Raw genomic sequence first — 25,795 nt, 5'->3', positions numbered from 1 at the left:
CTGCACCCCTTCTCTGACCAACAGAGGTGGGGACACTTAGCTACTCTGCCTGCAGCATCCTGGCCTTGCTCTCTCTGCCCAGGGATGAGTGCTCTGTCTCCATCCCTCCAGCCTCCTGGCCCTTTTCTGTTCAAACAACCTCCCCATCAGGGCCCTGTCGAAATAAGAGCCAGACCCCATGTCTGATTCTGGCCCTGGAAGGATCCTACCTCATACCCTACTTGACAGGAAAAAAAAAATCTTATTTTTTTAAAAGATTTATCATTCATTCATTCATTCATTCATTCATTCATTTGAGACAGAGAGAGAAAGAGAGAGAAAGGCAGAGACACAGGCAGAGGGAGAAGCAGGCTCCATGTGGGGAGCCCGATGTGGGACTCGATCCTGGGACTCCAAGATCACACCCTGGGCCAAAGGCAAATAAATGCCCAACCACTGAGCCACCCAGGCATCCCAGAAAAAAATTTTATATACAGAAAAAAGCTTGATGTATGTAATACAGCATTATTTATACAGCCAAATGAGGAAACAGTTGAAGAGCCCCCAAACAAGCCCCCCTAAGTAAATGATGCTACATCTATTTGATTGAACAGTACTCTTGATGCCAAAAGAAAAAAAGGGCTTATAATAAAATGTTAAAAAGATAGAAGGATTAAAAATAGAGTACTGTAAAAAAAAAAAAATAGAGTACTGTCATCATTGTGTAAAAATACTATGAGTAGAAAAAAAATGACTAGAGGTACCAAAATATTAAGATCAGAAGTAGATTTTCCTTGAAGTTTCAATTAATAAGTTAGAAAAGTATTCCAGGCACCGACAGTCTCTGGCCAGCAGGCTCCAAGCCTGGCTGGCTCACAGTGCTCTCAGGGAACGTGTTAGCTCTGAATGTTCTAGCAAACCCTCCTCTCCAGTTCTGACACAGGTCTGCCCACCTTCCCTTCTGTCCTGCTCTCCTTTTCTCCCCTCCCTCACTCCCTCACATGGGGTCTCAGATTACACATCCTGCTTACTTTGAGTTTCCATGTTACCAGACCAGACCCAGGGGAAGCCCGTCCTGCTCCCTCCTCAGGCCTCTGCTCCCATGGTGCATCCTCCTGGAACCCTGGAGCCCCCAGGCTGAGATCCTTCTCTACCTGCACCACCTGCAGTCACTGGGGATCTACACTGGGTCCTTCTCCACTCTACAGTCCCCCGGGAAAGGTGCTGTACCCTACTCACCCTTCGGCTCCAGGATCGAGCCCAGTGTCTGGCCCACAGCTGATGCCGTGTGCTGATAGAGAAGAAAAGAATGAATGGATGGATGGGAGATGAAGCTTGAGCACAAGATGGCTTTGAAGGCAGACATGAATCAGTGGAGGGCTGGGCATAGACGTGGAATGAAAGACAGCAGTGGGGCACAGAGACAGAAGCAGGTCTGTAAAGAATAAGGGAACAGATGAATTTCACTGGATTATCTCAGTATCTCAGGAGGAGAAGAGAAAGAAGCAGATGATAGGGCAAGAATATTATTCTCAATAAGCAGTAAGAGAAACAAAAGAACCCGCACAGTTATTCTTCTGCTCTGTAGTTAGATATCTAATTATCTGTGTTGTATGTTGGCAAATTGAACTCCAATAAAAAAAATAAAATAAAATAAATTATCTGTGTTGGTGGTGGTTTTATTTATTTTTTAAGATTTTATTTATTTATTGAGAGAGAGAGCATGAGTAGGGAGAGGGAGAAGCAGACTCCGCAATGAGCAGGGAGCCCGATATGGGGCTTGATCTCATAACCCTCAGATCATGACCTGAACCAAAGGCAGATGCTTAACACACCGAGCTACCCAGGTGCCCCTGTTGTAGGGTTTTGAAAACAATTCCTTGAGAGATTTAATGGTCTCCAAGTTTAGTTAAATAAGCCAGACAACTTAAAATTCAGCTTCCTACTTGTGTTAGGTTCAAAAGAGCTAATATAAGAAAAATATATGTTCGCGCTTATCTGAGGGAAGGCAGCGCCCTCCGCGATGTGCTAGAGGTGCCCCTTACCAATTTCAGGCCCGATAATGGCTTCAGCCACAAAATTATAAACTTTAGTTTATTTGAAAGAAAGGGACTCCATTTCCAATTTAATGATGATGTGAACCTCCAAGCTCCAGAATATCCCTGTCCAACTTTCTCAGATCATCACTGTACTCCTTAACAGCCCTGCTTTGCTGACTTCCAATGGTCCGAGCCTCTGAATCTTATTTATCAAGGCGACCCTTGGCAACCAATTTACTTTTATTATTTTTTTAAAGATCTTATTCATTTATTCATGAGAGACACAGAGAGAGAGGCAGAGACCAGGCAGACGGAGAAGCAGGTTCCCTGCGGGGAGCCCGATACGGGACTCGATCTCAGGACCTCGGGATCACGCCCTGAGCCGAAGGCAGGTGGTCAACCACTGAGCCACCTAGGGGCCCCTCAGCAACTAATTTAAACCCACACTTTCACATAGGTGGCATGTGCTGAGGACACACTAGAATCACTCACTGTGCCACCAGCTTGCTCTCACTGAATCTGCAGAGTCACCATGTGGTCCCTCATTTTCATAAACGAAGAGGCATGACCTCAGATGGGGCAGGTGGCTTTCCCAGGCACCCAGGTCCTAAGAAGCAGAGCCCACCTTGTGACCCCGCTGGGGCACATTGGTGCTGTGTGGTACTACTTGTAAGCGTCCCTAAGACAGCCACATGCTAAAATGCTGAAGGCCAATCAAAGGTCCCAGGTTTGGACACTGTTAGCGCAATGTCAGTTGGGTGGATTTCTCGCATCTCTCGAGTGTGGCTACAATCACAATCGACGTGCTTAGACAACATTACATAATAGTCAATATGCTGAGAAGCAAGCAGCACTGTCCCTCACCCCGAGTCATTCAGAACTCTCAGTCTGGCCTTCACAATTGGCTTCGTCCGTCCGACTCAGACGAAGCTCTATTTTGAATTCTAATGAGGACGAGGCACACTGAATATTTAACGGCAATGACAAAGGTCTTGCTTTTATGGAGACACCCTGACACAAGCAACAGGATCTGCAAGTACATATTTCCGTGACCCACGGAAAATACCAGTCTAATTCATGTTTGGGAGCTGGAAAAAGAAAATCTTGGTTTCCAGATGCTATTTGGGGGGCCAGGGGTGGGCAGGGAAAACGAAGGAGGAATTGCTGGACAAAGATCTCAGTACAATTTTTACAGCCGGGGCTCCTGAGTGAAAGGTTTACAAAGCAGTGCTTGAATCCTTTGTTAACAACAGCACAAACAAATTCATCACTGGGCCCTGCTGTGTGGCCCCCCGTGCAATTCGGTCTGTGAGAATAACTGGAACTTTCTTCCCTGTGAAAGCGTCTATGACTTATGTATGTATCAGATCAGCAAGGAAGACATGCCCAGGGGAGGGAGACAAAAGACCATTTCACGGTTCACAACCTACTCCTGCACTTAAAATGATCATGTAGTGCCTGCTACCCTCAGCTCACGCGAGTCCCTGCAGTTAAACAAACAGAGTGCCACGTGAACAGTAATCGAGGGACATTTGAGGGGGTTGCTTAACGCCTACCCCACCAACAGTTAAAATATACCTTGCTTGTGGCTTCGCGTGTGTGTGTTTACATGGGAACGATTGCGTCTTGCATTTGGGAAGGGCAGGGGAATCAACCCTTTGCTATGACTTGAGGTCCTGGACCAAGCCCTCTAAACCCTTTCTTATTAAGACCGTAATGTAACTGGCACAGCGTTTGGACATCCTCTTGTAAGTGCTAGCTACTAGCACTTTTGGAAAGGGAATATGGCTTATATTTTCTCAGAGCTTGTCCCCTGGTTGATTCTCTCTGCTGCTGCTGCTGCTACCAAATATGCCCACTGAGTTTCAAATTTCAGGTTTTTTTTTTTTTTTTTTTTTTAATTTGTAGGAGCTTGGTTTTGGTCCCTTCTCAAGTTTTCTGCTACTTTTTAAGGTTTCCTATTTTCTGAAGATCCTTTCAAGCCTGTCATTTCTTTCTTTAAAATATACCAAGCATAGTTGATTTTAACTATCTGTGTCTGATAATTCTACAACTGTGAGTCTGTGCAGATTGGTAACTGTGGCCTGTTGCTGGTTCCAGCTCATGTTGCTAGGTTATCTTTGTGTGCTGGTCACTGCTCTGAACCATTCGTTTTGGGTTGATTCTTCGAGACCAGGGATAAAGATGCCCTCTTCCTGACAGGCGGGTCATTATTTCTGCCAGGAGCCTAGAGCTTTAGCACCTGTATCTGCCCCAGACCACATACAGAGTATGTGATTTCCTGGCTCATCCTGGGTATGGATGCCCATTACGCAAATCCACATAAGGGCCCTTCTGTGCCCATGACTTGTCAGGAACTATGGTTTTGTCTATTTCCTTCTCTAATTTTCTCAGTGCCAAGGCTGCCTTCTCCATACTTCCCAAGGGTACCTTACTCCTGGTTCACTCTTACCCTAGGGATGCTCTCTGGCCACCCACTTCAATGGGGGAAAGGTCTCCTGTTACACTTTTCAGCTGGGTTGGGCCAGGGTAGTAACTTCTACTCCACCTGTCTGCCTCTCTCTGGATAAAAAGTCCCTGACTCTTGCCTGCGTATGGGCTTTATCAGGAAAATAATCAAACCACCAGAAAGTATCTATGAGTTTAAGGACTCGGGGCGGGGCCACCTGGGTGGCTAAGTCCATTAAGTGTCTAACTCTTGATTTTGGCTCAGGGCATGACCCTGGGGACATGAGATCGAGCCCTGTGTTGGGTCCTACATCAGGCTCTACGTTCAATGTGGAGCACTTCGCTTGGGATTCTCTCCTTCTCCTTCTGCCTCTCCTCCTGCTTATGCTCTCTCGATCTCTCTAAAATAATTTTTTTTTTTTTTAAAGAGAGAGTTTAAGGATTGGAAGTAAAACAAAAGGACAGGTTAATAAACTTGTTCCTTAAAAAAAAATAAACACCAAATTTACCATTTGATTCAGCAAGATGACTTCCGAGCATATACACAAAAAAGCAGTGTCTTGAATCAGTGCTTGTACACCTACGTTCATGCAGGCATTACTCACCATAATGGCCAAAAGGTCTGCTGACAGATAAATGGATAGACAAAATGTAGTATGGATATGCAAAGGAATATTATTTAGCCTGAAAAAGAAAGGAATTCATGACACACACTACAGCATGCAAGAGTACTGAAGAGTTTTTTTGAATGAAATTAGCCAGACACGAAAGGACAAATACTGTGTGAGTTTATTCCTATGAGGTACCTGGTGTCATCAGAAAGCAGTGGTGGCTCACAGGGGCCAGCTGGAGAAGAAGGGAGAGTCAATGTTTCATGGGGTAAGAGCTGGAGAAGATGGAAAGGTTCTGAGGAGGACAGTGCTGAAGGCTGTGTGGCGTGAATGTACTGAACTGCACACTTAAAATCGTTACAATGGGGCAGCCCGGGTGGCTCAGCGGTTTGGCACCTGCCTTCGGCCCAGGGTGTAATCCTGGAAACCCAGGAGCGAGTCCCACATCGGGCTCCCTGCGTGGAGCCTGCTTCTCCCTCTGCCTGTGTCTGTGCTTTTCTCTCTCTCTGTGTCTCTCTCATGAATAAATAAAGAAAATCTTTAAAAAGTAAAAATAAAAAAATAGAATCGTTACAATGGCAAATTTTATATATGTTTTATATTTATGTATCTTTTTACCGTAATAAATTTTTTTAAAAGTTAGGTTATTAGGGGTGCCTGGGCAGCTCAATCACTTAAGCATGTGGCTCTAGCTCAGGTCATGATCTCAGATTGAGCCCCATATCGGGCTCCCTGCTCAGCGGGGAGTATCTTTCTCTCTCTCCCTCTGCTTGTGCTCTCAAATAAATAAAAATAAAATCTTTACCAAAAAAAAAAAAAAAATTTAGGTCAATCTTGGCAAGGGCTGCTGGACTCGCTCAGTAAATTCCACAGGGCATAGTAAATTCACAGGCTTCGTACTGATCAGCGGGAGACTTAGAAGTTAATTGTGGGGTGTCATGAAGCCAGTCTGACCTCTCTAGAGCTTGGGACTCCTGATGAACCTTTATCAATATGCAGAAACTAGCACTGCTTGCCAACAAACATATACGTAATTATAGATTTCCCTATAAGAATATACACACAATAAATTTTCCTTTAAAGGTAGCAGGCATCAGAAATGCTATAAGGTTAGTTACTGGGGTGTTGATCTATCATACTAATGGCACTGCTAAGTAAATATTAGGGCAAAAAATTGATGAGATAAGAGGAAATAATTTTCTTTGAAGTATTTACATTGAAAGACTAAAGAAATGTCTATTTAACGCGGCTGCACAACTGGACTTCTCTCTTACAAGCCCCTACATATATGGTTAACCGTTGTACAACACAGGTGTGAATTGTGCGGGTCCACTTAACATGTGGACAGTTGTCAATAAACACAGTGTGGTACTATAAATGTACTTTCTCTTCCTTATGATTTTAACATTTTCTCTTCTCTAGCTTCCTTTTTTGTAAGAGTAAAATATAGAATACATATAACATACAAACTATGTGTTAATTGACTGTTAATGTTACAGGTAAAGTTTCCAGTCAACAGTAGTCTTAATAGCTAAGTTTTGAAGGATTCAAAAGCTATATGCAGATTTTCACCTGCCGAGGGGGGGTTCAGCACCCTTGACCTCTCAATTGTGCAAGGGCCAATTGTAATTCTGTTACAGATTATCTATAACTAAATATAAATGGTACATAAGACAAATTTAGAGTTAACTTATTTTAAGATACCAAGTTTTAAAAACATGCATTTTAGTAATTACAAGAATCTCTAAATTTCTTCTATTAAAAAAAATGAAACAGTTCAAGTCAGAAGATGTTATGCACATTTCTGGGTATAAACACCAACACTAAGCAATACCATAAAATAAAAATACTGGCAACAGAAGTAACATTCATTACAACTTCATGAATAACATGTGCAGAGGGCCACTGCTCTGCAAATACAAAAAGCTTACCAATGTGTCTATAAATACATTCATCCCAAATTAATAACAGCGTGGCTGCTTTGCATATAAAAAAGACTTTAAGAAATATTGTCACTGAATTGGGAAGCCTATTCCTACTTTATTTATTTTTAAAGACTTTATTGTATTTATTTTATAAAGATTTTATTTATTCATTCATGAAAGACACAGAGAGAGAGAGAGAGAGAGAGAGAGAGAGAGAGAGAGGCTAAGACACAGGCAGAGGGAGAAGCAGGCTCCACGCAGGGAGCCCGACATGGGACTTGATCCTGGGTCTCCAGGATCACGCCCTGGGCTGAAGGTGGCGCTAAGCCGCTGAGCCACCAGGGCTGCCCGTATTTATTTATTTAGAGACAGAGTGAGCAAGTGCGGTGGGGGGGGGGGGTGTGGGCAGAGGGAGAGGGAGAAGAAGAATCTCAAGCAGACTCTGTGCTGAGTGCAGAGCCCAACTCAGGGTTCAATCCCATAACCCTGAGATCACAACCTGAGTCAAAATCAAGAGTCAGATGCTTAACTGCCCAGGACTATTCCTACTTTAGACACGTAGAGATGATAGCTAATACTTGCTCACAGCTTACTCTGTGCCACATACTATTCTAAGTGCTATGTATCTGTATCCATATAATCTGTAACTGTACCTGTATCTTTACCTATATTTATATTGATTCTTTTATCCCTTACAACACGCTCTCAGGGATATATCATTAGCATTCCCATTTCAAAGACAAGGAAACCCAAAGGGGAGTTTTGTGCATTCCCAAGGGCGCATAGCTGGTGACTGGTGGAGCTGGAATGCAAGTCCAGGCTCTGGAACTCCCCCTCTCACACTCTCCCCACTGCAAGGCTTCCCCCCTAAATATGGAAAGTCAGGGAAGATGGCATTAGACACCTCACATATTCTATATACTTTAATTTTGATAACCACATTGTCTGCTCTTTTACAAGCCGGGCAACCAAGACTGAGCAAGCTTAAGTTTCTACAGAAATAAAAATCAATTAAGATATGCAAGAGGAGGGGTATGAACCCCCATCTCTCTATTTCCAAAAGATCTGGTGCAGAACAAAGTCCCTGGGAGCAGAAGTTACATGAGAAGGTTGTTGGTAAAGCAAAAAGCAAGGAGATGTTGCCTTCAGCAGGAAGCAGAAAGAAGTGCACGCTCCTTGGAGCAGCAGCACAGAGTGGCTGGTATCTGGTGTATGAGAACTCCTGGGCTAGGGAGCACAGGCAGGTGGTAACAGGGGAGCAGGGAGGCCCCACAGGGTCCCTGAGGTTCCCGAGGTTCTCGAGTCCTTGGCTGCCTGTCCTCAGTCACCCTGCTGTTCTAGACTTCTGCTTCACCAGCATGTCAGATAAAGAATGTAAGGCCCCCCAGGCTGTACATCTCAGGTCATCCCCGCACAGAGATCTATTTTCTTTTTTCAAGATTTTATTTATTTATTCATGAGAGGCAGAGAGAGAGAGAGAGAGAGAGAGAGAGAGAGGCAGAGACACAGGCAGAGTGAGAAGCAGGCTCCATGCAGGGAGCCCGACGTGGGACTCGATCCCGGGTCTCCAAGATCACACCCTGGGCTGAAGGTGGAGCTAAACCGCTGAGCCACCTGGGCTGCCTGAGATCTATTTTCTAAAATGGGACAGATTGGAGGGAATCCATTGTATTTTTTTTTAATTTTTATTTATTTATGATAGTCACACACAGAGAGAGGCAGAGATATAGGGAGAGGGAGAAGCAGGTTCCATGCACTGGGAGCCCAACGTGGGATTCGATCCCAGGTCTCCAGGATCGCGCCCTGGGCCAAAGGCAGGTGCTAAACCGCTGTGCCACCCAGGGATCCCTCCATTGTATTTTTTGTATCAAAAGAGCTAATAGGCAAAGCACGTGCTCAGACACCGGTGTTTTGAGTGCTGTTGTACTTCTGTTTGCAATAAAGGTATGAGCTTCATAAACCTTATGAGCCTTTGTGAGATGAAGAGCAACCCAGTAGCAATCACTGCAGTCACCACTACTGTCACTACCATCTATCACCACTTACCTCGGGCAAGATACCCTGCACAGGCAATAGACAATTCAAACCTCATAGAACTCTGCATCGGAGCCTCAGCAGTGTAGCAAGTACCTGCACCAGAATGTCCTGCCGTATTTGTTAAATAAGGAACACTTATCCACTCCATCCTGGCCCTACTTAATCAGAACCTCTAGGGCAGGACCAGGGCATCTAAGCTCATGATCATAAAAAGGCACAAAGGAAGCAAGATCGCTTTTAACACCCGCGAGGATCTACCAGCACCCATCTGCATATCGTCACATAATTTCCCAAACTGGTATTCCTCTGTAAACACACAGAGAGGTTTCCTATTTTAAATTTAAAAAGATTAGCGATGCATTGTACTTCTCCCATACCTGGAGCAAGTCACTTCGTTTTATTTTATTTCAGTATTATTTTTTTAAGGAGGCTCCACACTAGGCATGGGGCTTGAACTCACGACCCTGAAATCAAGACCTGAGCTGAGATCAAAAGTGGTATGCTTAATGGACAGGGCCACCCAGCCCTACATCTCACTTCATTTTCACAAGATTTGGGTCTCTTTTAGCAATTTCAATGCTTCATTAAATGGGACTGTCTGCATTAGAAGAGCAACCAGATCCCTGCAGGAATTAGACAAATGTGGGAAAATGAAAGCAGAGTAAATCTGCAGGCTTTGAGAGAGGCAAAATCTTAAGGTTAGCTTATCCTTTACCGCAAGACGTTGACTTTCTGTCCACCATGTTCACACGCCTGGTCTCGGTGCGGAGCTTCCCATCTGTGTTTTCCACCAGGTTGGCAAGGTCATCAATTATCTCTAGAAAGGAAGACAGAAATTCGTGGTTAATACTGCAGAAAGACCTTGGCTCACATCACAGGATCATAGCCATGGCCAGCCTCCCCACTAATTCTCTCCCGTGCAGTGAGGGAAAAGGTAAAGAGCTCATGTATGTTTCCTGCAATCTGCAATTCCGATTCATAAAAGGTGGAGGTGGCATGAGGGGGGGTGTAGTAGTAAAGAAAAAACCTGATTTCCCATGAGTCTGGGACACAGAGGAGGATTAACTGTCAGAAGTCCAAGGGAGAGAAAGCAAGACCCAGCAAAGTTATGCTCAGCCAGCTGTCATTCCAGCATAAGGCTAGTGGACAGACTCCGGGGGACTCCAGTGACCACTGGGGTCCTTCTTGAGAAAGCCACTTGATGATGAAATCTAGCCAAGCAAGAGGTGAGTAGAAATAAAGAAATCTAGGATGGAGAAGACAGAGACCATGACTAAAGATATGGTGGAGAAAGCTGGGGCCATCGAAATATTGAGCCCGGGGATCAACAGACACATGGATTATGTTATAGAAAGGTAGATAAATGTTGTACATGGTGATGCTGTAATTATAACTGGAAGTCAGGAAGCAGTTGGGGGCTGGGGTTTGGGGGCGGGGTGGGGGAGGTGGAAGGAAGTTGGACATGTTAATTTCTCCATCACTTCACAGAGGAGTCCTATTGAGTTGTTGAAAAGGGAAACATATGGGGATGTACGGCTTTTCAAAACCACCATCTTTTCTTCATCACCTTAGATGGATCTTTTAGTAATTACTGTCTTTTGTAAAGAACCCTTTATGTGAAGTTCAGCATTTTTTTTTTTTTTACTAATCCTCTTCTTTTAAAATTGGAAGTATCGCTGACACTACGCTAATCTCCTTAAAGTGAAATTAAGCACTTAGCAACCCTTAAAATAGCACATATAGTGTGATCCTAATGATGTAAAATTATTTCCATCCACCCTTTTGTATGGACAGACCTACAAGGATATATCTGGATGATGTCAATCTAATGTGAATAATGATTACTTCTAGGTGCTGGGATCTTGGGTGATCTTCCTTGTATTTTCCATATTATTTGAAGTCCTTCTAATGAGTACATACTATTTTTTTTTCCATTTTGGTTCCCGTTCCTCACTCCTTCCCTCCCCTGCTCTGTTTTTCTTTCTTTCTTTCTTTCTTTCTTTCTTTCTTTCTTTCTTTCTTTCTTTCTTTCTTTCTTTCTTTCTTTCTTTCTTTCTTTCTTTCTTTCTTTCTTTCTTTCTTTCTTTCTTTCTTTCTTTCTTTCTTCTTTCTCTTTCTTTCTTTCCTTCCTTCCTTCCTTCTTTCCTTTCCTTTTCTTTCTTTCTTTCTTTCTTCTCTTTCTTTTTCTTTCTTTCTTTCTTTCTCCTTTTTTTTTTGATTGCTTTAGAGGTACACTGTCTAATATGAGTCACTGTTTCTGTTAAAGAAATAAAAGTAATCAAAGGAAGGTTCCAGAGGATGCTGGAGCTGAGTTTCGAAGGCCATGTTGGTGAAGAAGCAGGAAGAGAATGATCGATATGGAAGGAATGGCATGTGGAAGGCACAAAATAGCTGGCTGCTCTTTTTCCTGGGCTCCTGCAGCCCTTCCTACAGCCTCTGTTTATTTCCAGACCCTTACATTTCATATTCTAATATTTGCTTGCATGTCTTTCTTTGCTGAAAGAGTAGTACAGAGACTCATTTTCATTCAAGGCTCTACCTGTAATTCCCAGGAGAGTGCCTAGTACACAGGCAGATAAAATAAATGAAAACAGATAAAGGCAACGAATGGATAGAGTCTAAAAGACATATTTTCAAAGCACTTTGCTGCATCTTAGACCAGCAGATTTAAGCCTAATTTGTCAAATATTACCTATAGAACACCTGCCTAGAAAACCTTTCACTGCCATTTAACAATTCACTCATGATTCTATTCCCTCGTATTCAGTGACATTCTCTCTCCCAGCCTTCCTTCCATCTGTCCCCAGACTCTGCCTAGAGTCTCCTCTTCCCCTTAAATGCTGGCAATCCCACACTTCTGTATATTTTTACTCTATAACACTACCATGGTGATTTCATATACCTTTTTATTTCCTCAGTCTGTGAATTAGAAACTCAAAAGTCTCTGTTCTTCGTAGGTCTCCAAAATTCTGGACCCAGGCAGCCAGCTGCCTACACTCACTTGTACTTTGAAATTCTGACAAATATCTAAACCTGACTCCTACATTCCCTGCCCCCACTAACAGCATCAACATTCACTTGCTAGCTCATGCTAGAAATCTTCAGAGTCACCAGGCCTCCCCCACTCCCAACTCGGACATGACATTTGTAGCCACTGGAGTCATTCCTGCCTCCCAGGATTTCTGGGTCCTACAATAGCTCTTCAACTATTACTAACATCTCACAAAATTGTGCCAGTGTTTCCAAAACAACGTTCCCAACTTACTTCCTATTTCTAGTTCTGCCATCTTCTCAACCCATTCTCCAGATAGGTTTTATTTTTTTTCAAGTTTTTATTTAAATTCCAGTTAGTTAACATACAGTATAATATTAGATTTGGGTGCAGAATTTAGTGATTCAGCACGTCCATGCAACATTCAGTGTCATCACAACAGTGTCCTCCTTAAGCCAGGGGCACATTTTAATTTTTTCACATTTTAACTAATTGAAATATTTTTCAATTAAATATTTTATTTATTTATTCATGAGAGACCCAGAGAGAGAGAGGCAGATAGACAGGCAGAGGGAGAAGCAGGCTCCTTCTAGGGAGCCTGTTGTGGGACTTGATCTCAGGACCCGGGGATCAGGATCTGAGCCAAATGCAGATGCTCAACTACTGAGCCACCCAGGTGCCCTAATTAATTGAAACTTAATAGCTGGGATCCCTGGGTGGCGCAGCGGTTTGGCGCCTGCCTTTGGCCCAGGGCGCGATCCTGGAGACCTGGGATCGAATCCCACGTCGGGCTCCCGGTGCATGGAGCCTGCTTCTCCCTCTGCCTGTGTCTCTGCCTCTCTCTCTCTCTCTCTCTCTCTATCATAAATAAATAAAAATTAAAAAAAAAAAAGGAAGGAAAAAAGATTAAAAAAAAAAAAAAGAAACTTAATAGCTGTGTGTGGGTCACAACTACTGTACTGAGCAACACAGTTCTAAAGTAATCACTTAAAAAAAAGAAAAAAGAAAACCACATATACACGCACCAAAAGGTACAGATTTTAACAACAGAGGGAATAAAATTAGATACTAAAAAAAAAAAAAAAAAATGCATGATTCACCCAAAAGGAAGCAGGAAAGAAGGCACAAAGGAACAAAAACCAGACAGGACAAGGAGAGCATAAATACCTATGATGGCAGATTAAACCCAACTATATCAATAGTCACATTAAATATAAATGGACTAACTCCTTGATTAAAAGCAAAGAATATCAGCCAAGATTAAGAAAGAAAGAAAGAAAGAACGAAAGCAAGCAAGCAGGCAGGCAGGCAGGCAGGCACAACTGTATGCTTTCATAAGAAACTTGCTTTGAGTATCAGCATGGGAAGCATGTGCGTGAGAAAGCTGACATGGTTACACCAGTGTTACACTACAGACTTCAAGTCAAGAAGTGTTATTGGAAATGAAAAGAAACCTTTTCGGGGACACTTGGGTGGCTCAGTTGGTTAAATGTCTGCCTTTGGCTCAGGTCACAATCCCAGGGTCCTGAGATCAAACCCTGCATGGGCTCCCTGCTCAGCAAAGAGTTTGCTTCTTCCTCTCCCTCTGCCCCTCCTCCTCACTCGTGTGCTCTCTTGCTCTGCTCTCTCTCTCTCTCAAATAAATAACTAAACTCCTAAAAAAAAGAGAGAGAGAGAAATCTTTTTTGTGATGAAAGAGCACATGTGATGAAAACTAAAAAAATCCCACATTTGAATCCCCACATTAAAACTACCTCTGAGGGACGCCTGGTTGGCCCAGTGGTTGAACTCTGCCTTTGGCTCAGGTCATGATCCCGGGGTCCTGGGATCGAGTCCCACATCGGGCTCCCTACAGGTAGCCTGCTTCTCCCTCTCCCTATGTCTCTGCCTCTCTCTCAGTATGTCTCTCATGAATAAATAAATAAAATCTTTAAAAAAGAAAAAAAAAAGAAAAAAGAAAAACTACCTCGGAATAACCTATGGGGCAAAAATAAAAATCACAGGAAAAACAATATATTTTGAACTGAATGATCATGAGAATCCAAAACAAAAGTCTGTGGGATGCAACTAAAGCAGAGCTTGGACAGAGGTGTACTGCTCTAAATGCAAAGAGTGGAAAAGGAGAAGTGTGTAAAATCAGTGATCAAACTAACGGAGTTGATCATCATTTCAATAAATGCAGAAAAAGGATTTGACAAAACTGAGTGTCCATTCATGATACAAATTCTCCACAAAACAGGGCTGAAGGAGAATCTCCTCAACCTGATGAAGGACATCTGTGAAAACATCAGAGTGAACACTGTCTTTAGCAGTGGAATACAGAACACTTTTTCTCTGAGATCAGGGAACAAGGCGAAGACATCTCCTCTGATGACTTCTGCTGAACATTCTATTAGATGTCTCATACTGCTTAATAAGGCAAGAAAAAAAGGCAAAAAGATTTGAAAATTTAAATATGCATATTTGCAGTTGACATGATTGTGTACAGAGAAAACAGATTTACTTAAAAACTAGAAGGGGACGCCTGGGTGGCTCAGTGGTTGAGCGTCTGCCTTTGATTCAGGGCATGATCCCGGAGTCCTGGGATCGAGTCCCACATTGGGCTCCCCACTTGGAGCCTGCTTCTCCCTCTGCCTGTGTCTCTGCCTCTCTCTCTCTCTCTCTCTCTGTATCTCTCATGAATAAATAAATAAATAAATAAGTAAAATATTAAAAAAAAAAACTAGAAGAATTAGTGACTAACAAACCTGCGGACACAACATCAATTATAAACAGCAATTATGTTTATTATGCTAGTGACAAGCAACTAAAAAGTCAACGTAAAAGCACTACCACTTATAATAGCATCAAAAAGTACACCAAATGCTTATGTGACAGTAGGCAGTGAGTTAGGTTCTAACAAGCTACCTGGAGGCCAATAATGAGGGGGTCATGCCAGCTCTTGGGAAGGTCCTGGCAGCAGTCCAAAAGAAGAAGTCCAAAAGAAGGAGTTCAAAAGAAGTCCAAAAGAAGTCAGATCAAACATGCCAGGCCCAAGATGGCAGGTACTATGATAAGAAGCCCCCAACCAAATTAGGAAGAAAAGCCACAAACCCCTGCATCCTGGACCTGAGAGATGAATATTTCACCCCCTAGTTAACACAAGCCCTGGCGGTTGGGTAAAAGAGAGAAACCCAACCCCCAGGGCTTGCCTGCTCTCACATCTCAAGAGTGTATTTTTCACTTTAACAAACTTTCCTTCTTGTGTCATTTATCTGTGTTGAGTCTGTTCTTGAATTCTTTCTCCTACCAAGACCAAGAACCTTTAGCAACACTTTTAGGATGGGCTGGGTTGAGGTCCCAGGGCCCAGGGTCTCCCCAGTCCTCCTAGCGACACTTAGAAATAAATCTAACAGGGATGCCTGGGTGGCTCAGTGGTTGAGTGTCTACCTTTAGCTCAGGTAGTGATCCCAGGGTTCGGGGACCAAGTCCCACATCAGGCTCCCTGCATATAGAGCCTGCTTCTCTCTCTGCCTGTGTTTCTGCCTCTCTCTGTATCTCTGATGAATAAATAAATAAAATCTTAAATAAAAAAAAGAAAAATCTAACAAAAGATGGCAAGGCTTCTACACTGAAAACTATAAAGCAGTGCGGGGAGAAATTAAAAAAGACCTAAAGAAATGAACAGCTGTATACCACATTCACAGACTAAAAGACTCAATTTTTTAAGGATATCTGTTCTCTCTCAATTCATCTACACATTCAGTGTAGCCCCAATCAAAATCTAGCAGGTTGTTCACTCATATGTGGAATTTAAGAAGCAAAACAAGGGGCAATTAGGTGGCTCAGTGGTTGAGTACCTGCCTTTGACTCAGGGCGTGACTCCGGGGTCCTGGGATCGAGTCCCACATCAGGCTCCCCACAGGGAGCTTGCTTCTCCCTCTGCCTGTGTCTCTGCCTCTCTCTGTGTCTCTCATGAATAAATAAAATCTTAAAAAGAAAAAAGCAAAACAAACAAAGGGGGAAGAAAGAGATAAATCACGAAACAGATTCTTAACTACAAAGAACAAACTGATGGTTACCAGAGGGATAGGAGGGTTGGGGCAGACCCTTGGAGGGATGAGTGAATCGGGATGGGGATGAAGGAGGGAGCTTGCAATGAGCGCTGGGTGATGCATGGAAGTGTTGAATCATTGTGTTACACACCTGAAACTAATATAACACTGTCTATTGACTATGCTGGAATTAAAATAAAAAATTATTAATTTAGGGATGCCCAGTGGCTCAGTGCTCAGGTTGTGATCCCGGGTTCCTGGAATCCAGTCCCTCATTGGGCTCCCTGCAGGGAGCCTGCTTCTCCCTCTGCCTGTGTCTCTGCCTCTCATGAATAAAAAAAATCTTTAAAAAAATTATTAATTTAAAAAATCCTAGCATTTAAAAATATATAAAAATGTACATGGAGAGGCAATTAGTTTAGAATAGTCAAGATAATCTTGCCAAAGAAAAAATAAAAGTTGGAGGTATCATATTACCAAAGTCTAAGATTTATTATAAACATATAGCAATCATGACTGTGTGGTATTGGCAGAATGACAAATGGATCAATGTAATGAGACAGAGTTCAAAGATAGACCTGTGTGTGTATGTGAGTGTGTGTGTGTGTGCGTGTGTGTGTATACTCAATTCTCAAGAAAGATATCAGGAAAAAAATCAGTAAAATACACAAAGAAAAGTCTTTTCAACAACAAATGCTATTGAAACAATACCCATATGAAGAAATGAAAATAATCTTGACTCTTTGCTCCTGCTGTATGCAAAAAATTAATTTTAGAGGTTCATAGACCTAACTGTAAAACCTAGAAGTATAAAGCTTCTGGAAGAAAACAATAGAACAATATCTTTATGATCTTGAGTAGGCAGAAATGTCTTAGATAGGACATAAAAAGACTATGCAGAAGAGAAAAGAAAGTGGTCAACTGGACTTCATCAAAAATTTCTGCTCATCCAAAGACACCAAGGAAAAAATTAAGAAACAACCCACAGACAGGTAAATATCTGCAGGACATATGTCTGTCAAAGTATTTGTATCTAGAATATATAAAGAGCCCCCAGCTATTAACAACAAAAGAGACAACCCAATTTTAAAAGAGGCGAAAGATTTGAACAGATGTTTTGTAAAGAAGACATAAAAATGGCTGATAAGCACATAAAAAGGAGTTCAACATTATTAGTCACGAGGGAAATGCAAATGTAAACCACAACGAGATACTACTTCATACCCACTAGAATGCTAACCATAAAGACTGACAATCATTGGGGACAATTTGGCACAAAGGTAGTTGTAGAAATGTTTGTCACTTTTAACCAAGTTAACCACGTATCTAACTTATGACCCAAAAATTTCACTCCTATGCATTTACCAAACAGAAACAAAAACATATTTCTCAAAAAGACCTGCACAAAAATATATACAGCAGCCTTATTCATTAGAACCCCAAACTAGAAACGACTCAAATGGGCAGCCCGGGTGGCTCAGCGGTTTAGCGCTGCCTTCGGCCCAGGGCGTGATCCTGGAGACCTGGGATCGAGTCCCACGTTGGGCTCCCTGCATGGAGCCTGCTTCTCCCTCTGCCTGTGTCTCCGCCTCTCTCTCTCTCTCTGTGTGTGTCTCTCATGAATAAATAAATAAAATCTTAAAAAAAAAAGAAAAGAAACAACTCAAATGTCCATCAGTAGGAGAATGGATAAGCAAATCTGTATACACCAAGCATAACTGTATAATGGAATACTGTTCAGCAATAAAAACAATGAGCTGCTTATTAATGCAACAGCCTAAAAGCATTTTTCTGGCTAAAACAAGAAAATGAAAAGCAATATAATATTTCATAATTCTATTCATATGAAGTTTAAGGGTAAAATGAATGTACTGCATAGAAATGAGAAGGTAGCTGCCTCTGGGTGGTGGTGGGGACTGGCTAGATGGAGACACAAGGGAATTTTCTGAGGTGACAGAAAGATCCTAAATGATGACACAATTGTATATGGTTGTCAAACTGCACAGAACAGAATACATACTAAGGATCTGTGTGGTTTGTTGTATGGAAACTGTGCCTCAATTTAAAAATGTAAACGAGAAAAAAATTAAGTGTGCAATATTATGATACTCCTAAGATTCTCCAGGCAGGCAGCATCCTGGAAAGACAAAGTGAATGCCTTAGAATAACAAAATTGTAGAGCTGCAAGACGTCTTGTGATCGTCCGGCAGTTCCTCTCCTTTTTTTTACAGCAGCAGGATATTAACATTTGGTGAATGCTCCCTGTGGCTGGTGACTTCGGAAACTCATGAGAAAATCAGTTCCTTGGCTGCGCTGGAAGGTGATTCTCATTATCATAAGATTCTATACATTGAGCCGAAAACCTGTCCACTTTCATGTTCCACGTTAGTCATTTCTAGAGTAAACCACCACTGTTATTTTTTCCACAGAACACTTCTCATCTCTCTCCTTAGTCTTCTTTTTTGGGATAAAGATAATTATCTGAAAACATTGGCAGATCCTCGAGGGAAGTGATTTCGAGATCTTATGATATATTGATGCACTGGGCACAGAATTCATCCTACAGCATGATGTGAGGCCTGGATATGCCATTTAAGCTTTCATCTAGTCAGCAACAGAACACAGATGAGCTTACACATAGCAGCATATATAAAAGCGAGTGTTTATAGCACCCATGCTTCGTTCCAAGGTAACATTTATGCTTCATGTAGTTGCTTGGTACTGCAATGGGTCCATGCAACTGATTATAGTCTAATTACTATCTTTTTTAAAATTTATTTTATTTTTATTTATTTATTTCTTTTTAAAAATATTTTTTACTTATTTATTCATGAGATACACAGAGAGAGGGAGAGAGAGGCAGAGACACAGGCAGAGGGAGAAGCAGGCTCCATGCAGGGAGCCCGATGCGGGACTCGATCCCAGGTCTCCAGGATGACGCCCTGGGCCGAAGGCAGGTGCCAAACAGCTAAGCCACCTAGGGATACCTGAATTACTATCTTTTTTTTAAAAAACAGGGTGACTAGGGATCCCTGGGTGGCGCAGCGGTTTGGCGCCTGCCTTTGGCCCAGGGCCAATCCTGGAGACCCGGGATTGAATCCCACGTTGGGCTCCCAGTGCATGGAGCCTGCTTCTCCCTCTGCCTGTGTCTCTGCCTCTCTCTCTCTCTCTGTGTGACTATCGTAGATTAAAAAAAAAAAAGAAAAAAAAAAAAAAAACCAGGGTGACTAATTCACTTTTTAAAATTTAAATTCAATTAATTAATATTTAGTGTATTACTGATTTCAGAAGTAGATTCAGTGATTCATCAGTTTTATGTAACACCCAGTGCTCATTACAACACATACCCTCCTTCATGCTCATCACCCAGGTACCTCATACCCCTACCCCCTGCCCTTCCAGTGACCCTGTTTGTTTCCTATGATTAAGAGTGACTTATGGTTTGTCTCCCTCTCTGATTTTGTTTTGCTTTATTTTTTCTTCTCTTCCTCTGTGATCCTGTTTTGTTTCTTAAATTCCACACAAGTGAGATCATATGATCATTGTCTTCCTCTGAGTGACTTATTTCGCTCAGCATGATACCCCTGAGTGCCATCCATGTTGTTGCAAATGGCAAGATTTCACTTTTTTAATGGTTGAGTAATATTCCATTGTGTATATATATACATATTCACACAAACACCACATCTTCTTTATCCATTCATCTGTCGATGGACATCTGAGCTCTTTCCACAGTTTGGCTATTGTGCACATTGCTGCTACAAACATTGGGGTGCAGGTGCCCCTTCGGATCACTACATCTGTATCTTTGGGGTAAATACTCAGTAGTGCAATTACTGAGTCATAGGGTAGTCTAATTATGTTCTAATGTTGCAGGATATAATATAAAATTCAGGCTTGATCAGCCTGTGTTGCCAAAAGACAGGTGTAAAATATTCTTTGTCTGACACTAAATATTTGTCAGTTGTTATGGGTTATCTGGGATTCTAAATCGATTCCTTTTAAATTTTATAAATATTTATAATATAAAGGAAAATCAAGACTGTAGTGGATTAGCTCAGCAAAGATCAGTAGGCAACACTGAGGGGGTCGATTCTTTTTTTTAGTTTATTTATTTATTTTTTTAGTAATCGCTAGCTACACCCAATGGTGGGGCTCATACTCATGACCCTGAGATCAAGAGTCTGCACGCTCCTCCCATGGAGCCAGCCAGGCGCCCTGAAGGGGCTGATGTTTTTAATCTCAGACCAAAGTTTTTCATTTGGTTGGTAAACCTCTTCTGATTACTAGCTTGTTTGTTTGTTTGTTTGTTTACAAAACCAACTCTATTTTTTTAAATGATAAAAATTATTTAATAGCAGTTTATAAATGAGAGGGGGGGAAAGCCAAAAAGTTATCCAAACGCCCCCATAAATCACTTCTATGTGTTCTCATCTACGATTTGACATAAACATATATTTTTATGTAATTGCAATACATAAGCCCTTTGCCCTGTTAACATGATATCTTTTGTGCTCTTTCATGTTGCTACAGTCTCTCTTCACAGTTATAATTTCTAATGGTTACAAAATATTCACTCCATTAAATAAACACTCATTAAAAATAGTCCATTGTGGGGTAGAGAGAAGGCTTCTCTATTTATACAGAATGAGTCAACGGATTCTTTCCTCCTCCGTGAGCATTTTCCTTCTTTTGTCTCATTTCCTTAAATTAACAACCTGTGGTTAGGGCTGCTGCGTGAACTTCTGAGACATCCTTTTTTTTAAAAGATTCATGCTACCACTGTGGGGTTGGTTTGCTGGCAGCAGCTCCACGAGTCAGCTGTTAGGAACTCCCCAGATTTCCAAGGGCAGGGAGCCTGGGGAATTCCCACCCTGCAGCCCGGGAGCTAAGGTGGGAATTCCCCCAACCTCTGTTTCTAACCCAGCAAATTAAACGCAGCTTTCAGAGCACAGGTAGAGAAACCCCCGGCTGACTCTTTCAGAATTCTGTACAGTCCAGCCTCTGAAGAGAAATGGATCTTTTGCCTCCTGGTAAGCATTTGCATTGGCTTCTGAGAAAGTCATGTTTCTATCCTGTGTTAATCCGAGACACCATGGCATCAGAGTTTCAGACTCCAATTATACTTCGGAGCTTTTTTCTACTCTCGATTGCAGTGTCCATACTTTCTATACAAAAGGCAGAACACGTGCTAATCTATTTTCAAACAAGTTTGGTGCCTTTTGGTACCCAGGGTGGGCACAAGCCGTTGGAAAGTCATTGTGTTAGGTTGCCTTTTGCTTATGTTGCCAATCACATTTGAAGACAAATGTTAAAACCGAGAGTGAAGAGGGGCGCCTGGGTGGCTCAGTCAGTGAAGCATCTGCCTTTGGCTTAGGTCATGATCCTGGGGTCCTGGGATCGAGTCCAATATCAGGTTCCCTGCTTAGCGAGGAGTCTGCTTCTCCCTCTCTCTCTGCAGCTCCCCCTGCTCGTGTTCTCTCTCTCTCTCTCTGTTAAATAAATAAATAAAATCTTAATTAAAAAATGAGTAGGGATTCCTGGGTGGCTCAGTGGTTGAGCATCTGCCTTCAGCTCAGGGTGTGATCCTGGGGTCTTGGGATTGAGTCCCTCATTGGGCTCCCAGCTCCCCGCAGGGAGCCTGCTTCTTCTTCTGCCTATGTCTCAGCCTCTTTCTCTCTCTGTGTGTGTCCCTCATGAATAAATAAATAAAATATTTTTAAAAAGTGAGTAAAGAGCTCTTCTTGAGGGTATTCATTTACCTTGCTCTCTATTTTCCATATAATGGAGATTATAGGAAAAGATGTCAAATACATAAGAGAAACCAGGAACAGAAGAAAAGGACCAATCTGTGACTCAGCAAAGGAGAAGCAGGACCTTGCTTATGGCACCGCATGACAGGGCAGTTGGTAGGGAACTCCAGCACACCCGAGCAGAGTCTTTGGGACCTGCTTAGGTTCTGGAGGCCTAGGAGAAATCCCCTGAGCTACTCCACCTGCTCACATCTTAAGCAAGGACAGGTGAATGAATTGAGGCAGACAACACAGGCTCTTTTTTCCTTCTCCCCTCATCTGGGCCTCAAACTGTCCCATAAGTCAATGCTAAGGTGAAAGAACCTTCCCCACTTCTAATGATAGACACACACCGATCTCTGTGTATGAAGAAGCGCAAACAGGCAACAAGTGTAAACAAAGAGCTAAAAATGAGGAAGCATCCTTTCCCTCCCTCACGTCTGCTGCCCAAGAGAAGACAGTTCCTTCCAGAAAAGGAGAAATCTTGAGAAATTGGTGTCTTTCTTTAAAATGAGATTCAAGAGGATCCCTGGGTGGCTCAGCGGTTAAGTGTCTGCCTTCGGCTCAAGGCGTGATCCTGGAGACCGGGGATCGAGTCCCACATCGGGCTCCTTGCATGGAACCTGCTTCTTCCTCTGCCTGTGTCTGCCTCTCTTTCTCTCTGTCTCTTATAAATAGACAATAATCCTAAAAAAAAAAAAAAAAAAAAAAAAAAAAAAAAGAAAGATTCCAGAGGGCAGTAACTGAGTGCAGCCAAAATATGCAGCACAAGGAAGGAAAAGCTTCGTTACTAGACACACTCATCCAGACAGAAATACAATCATCAAATTAAAAACCACAAGGTCGGCAATTGAACAGACTGTAATCTAAATACAAGATTCAGACAACAAGCTTTGAATGATTTCCCAGAAGTCACAGAAGAAAGGTTAGAGAGGACAAAACATGGGAGGGGAAAGCCAAAAAAAAAAAAAAAAAAAAGGGGATAAAAAAAAAAAATCCAGGAAAACAGGAGGAGGAAAAATGACCAAATAAATAATGGACTTTCCTTGAGCTGACAAAACACTTGAGTCTTGATGTCAAAAAAACAAAAACAAAAACAAAAACCAAAAGAAAACAAAAAAAACAGGGGCACCCGGATGGCTCAGTGGTTGAGCACCTGCCTTTGGCTCAGGTCGTGATCCTGGGATCCTGGGATGGAGTCCCACATCAGGTTCCCCACAGGGAGCCTGCTTCTCTCTCTGCCTATAAAATCTTTTCAAAAACAAAACACGACACACCTCATTGAGCTCTGAACAACAGTCTTAAGAAAGGCCTAGAACTATTTCATGAAATTTCTGAATTTCAGGGAAAAAAAAAACCATTCTGAAGCACTCAAATGATAGTGTAAAACACAGAATAATGAGTAAAAAGGTGAGAGGGGCACAGGCTTGTTGTGAGCTAAGGATTCAAACAATCTAGCCAAGTTATAGTGGAGGCTCCTGGGAAAGAGGGAGCCAGGAAGCACTCGCTTGGTGGGGAACTGCAGGGGACAGGAACAGTGATGGAAACAGAACTACAGGGTGTGTGAGGGTCACTGTCACATTCTTGTAGGATCGCATGAAGGTAACCACTCATGTCCGAGTGGGGCCCCTGAGCTGCTGCTGGGCCTCTGGCCAGAGCAACATCCAGCCACTTCTCTGCTGACTCTTCCCACACTGCAGTGATGTCTGTGACACCTTGCAGAGCATCAGAACTGCCCCAAATCCTTAAGCCCATCTGTAACCTCACTGGCTTTGCAAAAAGCACCAGGGCTGACCATTCGGTGTATGTTTTAAAATCCGGCAAGATCACCTTCTGTATTTCTCCATGAAAAGTTTAGCAATGTCACCTAGACACTTTTGTCAGCCGGTATAAGTTCTGAACTGTGAAAACACAACCCCCCTCTCCCCCCAAACAAACAAACAAACAAACACAAACCCAGTGGCAGAAAAACAGAGCAAGTGGAGTAAACAACATATGCAAAACACATTCAGTTTACTTTACAAGGGCTAAGTGGCTGACTGCATTTGCCCCATGCTGCACTAATATTCACTGCCTGAGGGTATGATGTGCTGGACTAGCTTGCATTTGTAGAAGTATTCATGAAATTGCATGTAGAAGTATTCAGAAATGGAGAAAAATAGAAATGAACAGTGTGCAAAAATGGAAGGTTATATGTGCATATACATATGTGTGTGTGAATGGGCACAGATACTTTTATTTGTCATATGGTACGTGTGCATGTATCTATATGCTTATATATATATCTGTATTTATGTATCTTAGAAGATATGATATTTGACATATAATTTTTCTGGGGCAACAATATATGTATCATAGAAAAAAATTTTTTATTTTATTTTTTTTAAGTTTTGCTTTTTAAAAGATTTTATTTATTTATTCATGAGAGACACAGAGAGAGGGGCAGAGACATAGGCAGAGGGAGAAGCAGGCTCCCTGCAGAGAGCCTGATGTGGGACTCGATCCCAGGACCCCAAAGGCAGAGGCTCAACCACTGAGCCATCTAGGTGCCCCTAGAAAAAAGTTTTTAAAATTAGTTTTTTGAAGGAGAGGGAGAGCATGCCCACACATGAGTAGGGGGAGAAGCAGAGGCAGAGGGCAAGAATCCCAAGCAGATTCCCTGCTGAGTGTGGAGCCCAACACAAGGCTTGATCTCAGGACCCCAAGAAAATGACCAGAGCTGAAACCAAGAGCTGAAAGCCCAACTGACTGAGCCACCCAGGCACCCCCTAGAAAAACATTTTAGAGACAATTATCATTATAACAATCCCAAAGTATGTGTGTATACATACTTTCTTTTCCTGAAAAAAGAATTACTTAAAGAAGTATTTTCAGATGATGAAGAACTGAATGGAAAAAAGGAGAAATCCAGACTAAGTCATGGCATAATAATATAAAATATTAAATAAGTCATGGTAAGCAATGAATCTTGTAAACACAAATGTGAGTATTATTGTGAAACTTCGTGCTATAATCTTACCCTTTTTCACATACAAGAAAGTACATGTACAGAAAATATATGTACAGTTCAGTGAATTATTACAAAGTAAAATGCCCATTTAATGATCATGTAGGTCAAGAAAAAGGTGGCTGCAAACACCTCAGCACCTTTCTTCTCCTTCCCCCCACCCTGTGCCCCCAGCTAGCTAATCACTACCTCTTCCCTCTTTCCCCAAAGAAACTACCATTATGACTTTTATAATCATTTCTGGGCTTTTCTGTATAGTTTTATCACCCATAAAAAGCCAAAGACTCACACCATTTTGTAACCACCTATATAATGATTGATTCAGGGAAAGATCATAATAGATGTTAAAACCACTGGGTGCAGAGACAGGAGTTTCTTTGACATGTCACATTTCTTTGACAATATTTCTCTAGATATGTCTCTTGAAGCAAAGGAAACAAAAACAACTACACCAAAATAAAAAGCTCTCACACAATGAAGGAGATCATCAACAAAATGAAAAGGCAACCTACTGAATGGGAGAAGATATTTGCAAATGACATATCTGATAAGGGACTAATACCCAAAATGTATAAAGAATTTAATGCAACTCAACACCAAAAAAACAATAATAATTTGATTAAAAATGGGCAGAGGGCCTGAGAAAACATTTTCCTAAAGAAGACATACAGATGATCAAGAGACACATATGGAAAGTGCTCAACATCACTCATCACCAGGAAAATGCAAGTTAAAATCATAATGAGGGCACACCTATCAGAATGGCTAGACTCAAGAAAACAAGAAAGAACAAGTGCTGGAGAGGATATGGAGAAAAGGGAGCCCTTGTGCTGGTGGGAAGGTAAATTAGTACAGCTGCTATGGAAAACAGTATGGAGGTTCCTCAAAATTTTTAAAAGAGAAATACTATACAACCCAGTAATTCTACAAG

At 42.1% G+C, this 25,795-nt stretch overlaps 1 protein-coding gene across 9 annotated transcripts in view; it reads right to left on the bottom strand.

Moving 5' to 3' along the window:
• STX8 (syntaxin 8) overlaps nt 1–25,795 on the bottom strand; it is a 255,907-nt gene that overhangs the window by 91,140 nt on the left and 138,972 nt on the right. For all 9 annotated transcript variants that reach the window (XM_072821146.1, XM_072821148.1, XM_072821147.1 and 6 more), the window contains one exon: nt 9,755–9,856. In XM_072821146.1, the coding sequence (XP_072677247.1) occupies nt 9,755–9,856 (102 nt within the window). The remainder of the gene's footprint in view (nt 1–9,754; nt 9,857–25,795) is intronic.

Source organism: Canis lupus, chromosome 3 (genome assembly GCF_048164855.1).
Source record: "Canis lupus baileyi chromosome 3, mCanLup2.hap1, whole genome shotgun sequence".
Classification (NCBI taxonomy): domain Eukaryota; kingdom Metazoa; phylum Chordata; class Mammalia; order Carnivora; family Canidae; genus Canis; species Canis lupus.
Note: the sequence above shows the minus strand (reverse complement) of the source record. Positions and strands in the feature narration are given on the sequence as shown.